The sequence below is a fragment of the Cryptomeria japonica genome, chromosome 3, assembly GCF_030272615.1.
Source record: "Cryptomeria japonica chromosome 3, Sugi_1.0, whole genome shotgun sequence".
Classification (NCBI taxonomy): Eukaryota; Viridiplantae; Streptophyta; class Pinopsida; order Cupressales; family Cupressaceae; genus Cryptomeria; species Cryptomeria japonica.
In genome coordinates, this window is record NC_081407.1 from 114,149,990 (window position 1) to 114,157,640 (window position 7,651).

Consider the following 7,651-nt stretch of genomic DNA (forward strand, 5'->3'; position numbering starts at 1 on the left):
TCTATATAAAAAGGTGTCTAGTAATGTTTGATGTTTTTGGACATAAGTTCATTCTGCAGTGACTCACTTAAGATCCTTGTAACTTGTGGTGGGGCCCATATGTTCTTTCGACAAATTACACTATAGGAACAACTATACCCAAGGCTACAACTTTTGTTCACACCTGATTTCTATAGCGGCTTGAAGGATTTACCGCGCGAGGTCATTTCCAAGAGTGATGTGTCTCTTGGCAGACCTCTCTTAAAAAGATAAAATTTTGAGTGTTACTAACACTTTTCTCTTGCACCTAGGACCATGAAAGCCAAGGGAGAGGATACCGTGTGTTAGAAGTAGGACCACTTGACAAACTTTGCACAATTGTACCAATCACCAAAAATACTTGTTCTTTTTAACTGATTTTCATTGCAATGTGATCTAACTATTTTGGAGATGTTGCTCCAACAATCATGGTGTTCTTTTTAACTTCAAAGGAAAAATGTTTTGTAAACTAGGAACTTTGATTTATTTTGGTCAACTAAATTAAGAGAACGTTGCTTGAAGTAAATCAAATTGAGAACAACTTTGACAAATTGGGGATTCTTTTTAACTTGCACAAAATGAAGTGTTGATTGTGAATTTTAGTTTGATCCAAGAAATAAAATTTGCCTTGTTGATTTTAAGCACCAAAAGAATTTGTTCCTAACTTTGCAAAAAAAGAATTTTGTGTGTTTTTTTTTGGTGATTCTTTTTTAGAGCTCCAAACAAAAGATGTGGTTCTTTTTAAAACTCCAAATGAAAGTGTAGTTGATTTTAACCCAAAAGGAAAATGAATTTATTTTATCCTAACTTGAAGGACAAAGTTAGCAATGTGAATAAATTTACTTCCTAAGCTAAAATTTCTAAAAATCATACTGTAGGGGTTAGTCAAAACCTACACAAAAGATAATTAGTTATAAAAAATCTACATGTTTGGTGGGTTCCAAGCCTAAAATTTTTGGTTTTTCGGTTACAAGGAATTTGCCTACAACTCTCTGTTACAATAGTGCTACTTTGTGTGAAAGCAGAAGTGTTATTTAACTCGAAAGTGCAACAGCATATACAATAGCGCTAAAAGAAATGTGAGTGCACTGACTAAAGAGACAATAGCGCTAAAAGAATCGTTGTCAAAAAAAGTTAACTCTGTCAAACAACGAGTCAAAAGTGCTCACACTAGGAACAATAGCGCTATTTTAGGGTCAATAGCACTAGAAGATGGACGATAGCGCCAGTTTGGGGACAATAGCACTATTAGTGGGAACAATAGCGCTAAAGTATCAATTTGTGAAGGTGCTAAAGTGATAACAAAAGCACAAGAGAACAACCTGTATGTCAATTAAAACATTCAAACAGTTAGTAGTTTTCAAAATGGTTGCTCTTGGATTCACGTTGGGTTCACCAAATGATGCTTTGCAAAAAGGATTAGAAAATTTTTTTTATGGCAACACACACAAGAAGAAAACATTAGTGTTAGCAACCAAATATTATTCTAAATAGGCATATCAAGAGAGATATTGAACATGAAATAAAAAGCATACAAACATAGAATAGATAAACTATGCTCCTCCAAATGCTAACCAAGATGCTTATAGTTGATCCTCCCTTGTTCCTCTCCTCTCCAAGTTCCACATGAGTGTAGCTCTCAGCTGTGCACTGCTATGGAAGTCTTATGGAGATTCAAGATTGTGATATGATTGTGAAAGTATGCAAATGTGAACAACCTAAAAATGAGATTATTATCTAATCTAGTGTTTATTTTAGTCCAAAAGAGTAAATGTAAATTCTTATAATAAATGCTCTCTAAATTTCACTATAAGTTAGATGCATACAAGTTTTCAGGATCTAGATTGTGAAGAAATGAGCTCTATTTATAGGTAAAATGGAGCAATGGAGGGTTGAGATTGAACAATCTCAACAAGGTTCAGGATTGAAGGGCTTAAGATCCATGTGAGGACTTTCAATCCAATCCTAGGATGACAAATGTCAACAAGAGATGGGTTGAGAGGAGAGGGAATAAGCATTAAATGCTTGACATGACTTGAGGGTTAACTTGGGAGGTAAGGTTAATGTTAAGTTGAAAGAATAAATCCATTATCCAATAAATAATGTCTTCATCCAATGGAAAACTCTTGTACAAGAGTTAGTGAGGATAACCATGGTCAAAGCAATAAATGCTTGAAGAGACCCATGGGTTAAATGAGGGTTGAGTTAGAGGTGAAGTCTCTACCCATGGGAGCAAGTGGATTTAACCATAAATGGTTATGTAAGAGCCATTAATGGTCATGTAAGAGCCATTAGTGGTTTGGAAGACTTTAAAGGTTAGCTTGTTGAACACATAAAGCTTTAAATGCTTTTCAAAGACTTTGGAGTCTTTGAGAAGTGACTCCAAGTTGTTTAGGAATGTGACAATATTTTGGGGATGGATTAGGCTAATTAGGAATGATTAGAAAGTGGTTAGAAGGGTCTAGAAGGGGATTTAGGATTGCAAGTGGATTTGGTGGGTAAGAGAAAATAGGATTAAAATTAAAATAAAATTAATTTATTTCAACTTGTGGTTGCAACTTGCATTTGTAGGAGAATGCAAGGGGAAAGGGGAAAGGGATTTAATGATTTAAATAAATGTTTTATTTATTTATTTAAAAGAGGAAAGGGGATTTAATTAAATAAATAGAATTTATTCATTTAATTGATTGTGAATTTGTTTTAATGAATTAATTAAAATAAATTGAATAATTTATTTAATTAATAGGAGAATGATTGAAGATGAATTAATTAAATGTTAATTTAATTAACTCTTGGCTAGTGGATTTATTAATCAAATAAATAGTAAATATTCATTTAATTAGATGGACAGATTTATGTGACTACAATTATAAATGTGGTAAGAGAGATTACACTTATGTCACATATGGACAAGTAATATCCAAGATAAAAAGAGGGAATTGTATCTAATCTAGTAGTATCTCAAGATTTTTAGAATCAAAAACCTTGTTAGAACAATAGTCTCACCTATAATTCTAGGTAGCAACAAATAGTACCAATCAATATGATTTGATATGAAACTTTATGTAAAAAAAATAAATTTTGTAGATATTAGTTATTTTAATGAATTTAAACACTTTAAACTTTTAAAAATATAGACATTATAAATTTGTATGTGTGATTTTGCTAAAAGATATTAAATTAATAAAACTATAACTTTCTTAAATTATAGTTTTCTTATTTTCTACTTTAAAATAGTAATTGTAAAATATATTATATCTAACCATCAATCAACACAGTTATTGATGTGGCTTTGAAAATTCTCAATTAATAATCATGCACTTGTATTTTATTTCTTACATTTAAAACGATTAGAACTATTAATGTGGATTTGAAAATTCTAGTTTGCTCTAAACTATATTTCAAAAGGTTGTTAAAAATCTAAATCAATAATTTCAAAAGAAAGAATTGTTAAAAATTGAATTGTTGTTAGAAATTTATATCAATAATAAGAAAAATTTCAAAAAACACTATTAAAAATCTAAATCAATTATTATCAATTCTTTTATAATTTAATCTTCATTTCATTCTCAAATCTAACTTATGTCAATTTATAATTACAATTATAATGTTTTTAAAAAATATAAAATAAAATAAACATTATCATAAATATACAAAATTCACAAGTCAATGTGAAAACATGAAAATATAAAAACGAGAACATTGACAAAATTGCATGTACTATAGTTGTGATTATCTTAATTTTCCACACAGATTTGAAAGTTGGATACGAACAAAACTTTGAAAATAATTAAGAAAATGATTAAGAAAGGGGCCTACAATTCATGTTCATGCACTAATCTTACCCCAATATCCGTGTAATTTCTCCAAACAAAAACGTCAAAATTAGAGCGGTTTCCTCGGAGAAGAAGAGGCGTGACTGCAAAGACTCTGACAATTATCATTTAAATACAACACTTCCACCACATCTTCCACACGCTCGAGACTTTGAAAATTATAATTGCACGTCTTCCACGCGTTCAAGACTGAAAATTGTATGAAGCCAAACTTACGGTTCTTATAAATACTCATCTAATTTCACCCATTTCCATGCAATGCAAGTAACCATTAATATTCATACCCTCTCTCAACATGGGTAAACCAATGTTTTGGGTGGTCCTCTTCCTAGCCATGCTCGCCTCTCCTTGCTCCTGCTCCTCCTCCTTATGGGGAGGATGCCCTCCTCACGAATTATCTGCCCTCAACCTCTTCAAACAACACCTGCTCGATCCATATGACTCCCTGGCATCATGGAAGGGATTATACTGCTGCTCTTGGAAGGGAATCACCTGCCACAGCCTCACTGGCCACGTGACTTGTGTGGATTTTAGCCCCTTTGGTTATTTCTCTTTTTCAGCAGTAGTGAGGAATTCAAGCAGCCAAATATTCCCTGCTTTATTCCAACTGCAGCATTTGGAGTACCTCGACCTCACTGGGACTGACTTGTCCCCTCTTTCCATCCCTTCACACCTTCCGAGCCTCAGCACATTGACGCATTTGAGCTTGCATCATTGTGGGCTTACTGGCCGAATACCAAGTGAGATTGGGAACATGTCTCGCTTGACATTTCTAGACATATCTGATAATTATGCTCTTAGCGGCCCAATTCCAGGTGAGATTGGGAACATGTCTTGCTTGACATTTCTGGACATCTCCTACAATTCTGAGCTGGAGACGAGGCAGTCGAGCTCGTGGATACGAAATTTGCGAGGGTTGGAGCACCTTGGACTACCAGATGTGAATCTGACAAGAGACGTGGTAGAGAGTGTTGCTTCTCTTCCCAATCTTACATCACTTGTCATGTCTGAGACGTCAGGTACACCTCTCTCTCCTCTTGGAAACCTCACCTCACTCTCCCATCTTGAGCTTGTTGGTACTTACTTCACTCAGCAGCCATTTCCCATCTGGATTTCTAACCTTACATCTCTGGTTTCCCTCTGCCTCGGTGAGTACAGTATCTCCAGTTCCATGCCTTCTGCTGTTTTAAGCCTTCCACACTTGGGGAACCTTGAGTTGTATTGGAACCCTGGTCTCAAAGTCAACCTCTCTTCCATTGTGCAACATGCTTCCCAGCTCAGTAGCCTTTCAATTCAAAATTCAGATGTGGGAAGAATGATTCCAAATTCTATTGGAAATATGTCCTCATTAACTGCCTTATATCTTCATGATAACAATCTTAAAGGTAGACTTCCAGATTCTATGGGGAATATGTCCTCATTGAGTAGGTTACATCTCTCTAGTAACAATATTGAAGGCAGTCTTCCAGATTCTATGGGAAATATGTTCTCATTGACCAGCTTATTTCTCGGTAGCAACAATATTGAAGGCAATCTTCCAAATTTTATTGGAAATCTCTCACAACTTGAATATTTGGATCTTTCCAGAAATTCACTAAGAGGCAACATTCCATGGAGCTCTTTAGGTGGGCTATCAAAGCTTTCATGTCTTTTTCTTGGTTCAAACCAATTAAATGGAAGCTTGCCATCTACTTTTGGTAATCTCTCATCTTTGGTCTGGCTTGATGTCTCAAACAATTCTTTGAGTGGTACATTCTTACTCTCTCAACTAGAAAATTTCACGAAGATTCGGTACTTGAGTCTTTCTGATAATTTCTTGAGAGTGAAAGTTGAAGACTTTTGGATCCCAAAATTTCAGCTTCAAGCTTTGTATTTGAGTTCTTGTAATATGGATGGTTATTTCCCATCTTTCCTATCCACTCAATACAACATAGTGCAACTCGACTTGTCCAACAATTCTCTTGGTGGAAATATTCCTGATTGGTTGTGGGGCCTTACATCATTCAGCACTCTCAATCTCTCATGCAATCAGTTTGGAGGAAAGCATTTGTCATCAAAGTTCAGTAAGGTGAGTGCTCGATATGTTGACTTGCATAGAAATAAGTTACAAGGGAATGTTTTAGTTCCTCATCCTAACGTAGATATCTTGGACATGTCTGAGAATCAATTTGATGGCATCATTTCAGAAAACATTGATGAATATGGCCAGAGTCAGCTCAATTATTTGTCACTTGCAAATAATAACATAAGTGGTGTCTTTCCACATTCTATTTGTGAAGGAAATCACTTGCAGGTTCTAGATGTGTCAAATAACAAGCTCACAGGTAATATTTTTGCAAGTTTTGGGAATTGCTCAACAACACTAGAAGTATTAAATCTAGAAAATAATAAATTGGAAGGTGAGATTACAAGAATGGTTTGTCTTCAAGCGTTGAAATTAGGAGGCAACAAACTACAAGGTACAATTCCATCATCACTTCAAAATTGTACTTCTTTAGAGATTCTAGATTTGGGATATAATAACATACAGGGAACAATCCCAAATTGGATAGGGAATTTAATTGGCCTTCGAATTTTGGTGTTGAGATCTAATAAATTCAAAGGTGGAATACCCTTAGAGTTGACAAAATTAGAAAATCTTCAAGTCTTGATTTTGTCAAACAACAATCTATCTGGAGCTATTCCAAGTAGCTTAAGAAACTTGAGAGCAATGGCAAATCAAACACAAAGTGCAGATGTCCTCCTTCAATACTCAAATTCAAGCTCAATGCCTTATATAGATAAAATTGAAATAAACAACAAAGGGCTAGTTCTAGAATATGTGAAATCTTTGGCATTGGTTCGGTGTCTTGATCTCTCAAACAACAACTTCTCAGGTGATATTCCTCAAGAAATTGGATTCCTCATTGGTCTAAGGATTCTTAATTTGTCAATGAATCAGCTCCATGGAAAAATTCCTACTTCTTTTGGGAACCTTGTGCAGTTGGAGTCACTTGATCTTTCAGATAACAATCTTATTGGAAATATCCCTAATGAACTACAATCTCTCACATTTTTGAGTTACTTGAACATATCTTGTAATAATTTTTCAGGTAGAATACCACAAGGAGCTCAATGGTTAACATTTGATGAGAGATCATTTTCAAACAATGCAAACCTTTGTGGACTTCAGATCAACATAAATTGTTCACCTTCTCCTCCTTCAAATAAAATTTATGATGAAGACGTGAGTGAGCATGAGTGGAAGGAACATGTGTGGTGGGAGGTGGGAATTGGATTGAGCTTTGGATTTGGGTTTTCAATTGTTATTGGAGTATTATGTTTCAACAAAAAATGTAGAAAAAGATGTTTCAAAGTTATGGATGGCATTATTGTCATTCTTGATCAATCTATTCAAAAATAGATCTTTGAATAATAATATTAATACCCCTCTCTCTTCCACTTCCCCTTCTCTTTTACCTAAAATATTTCCTCTATGAAGGTTGTGTAGTGGATGTATGTGTACTTTCTTATTTTATTATTTTTGGTGGAAAACATTAATTTAAATATTAGATTAAAAGTAGTACATCAATATATAAGATGACTTAAAACAAATATTGGAACTAAATTCAATTGTTTATTACTTCCTATCAAGGTGGGATACTATTGCATCCATCAATCTAATTTTTTGGTTAGTTCAACCAATCAAAGAAAATAGTTAAAAATTTTGAACAAAAAACTTATAGTGGAAGTCTCATTTTTTTTTTAAATAATTTGTTTCTCCTATTTTTCTTTTATCTTATTGGCTAGAGTAAGTG

General features: G+C 34.0%; 1 protein-coding gene across 1 annotated transcript; it reads left to right on the forward strand.

Moving 5' to 3' along the window:
* The first annotated feature begins 4,123 nt into the window (after positions 1–4,123).
* Positions 4,124–7,257, forward strand: LOC131873993 (receptor-like protein 36). The gene is made up of 2 exons (XM_059217190.1): positions 4,124–4,594; positions 4,670–7,257. Exons 1-2 carry the CDS (start codon positions 4,150–4,152, stop codon positions 7,255–7,257), a joined length of 3,033 nt encoding a protein of 1,010 aa, XP_059073173.1. The 5' UTR covers positions 4,124–4,149.
* The last annotated feature ends 394 nt before the right edge of the window (positions 7,258–7,651 follow it).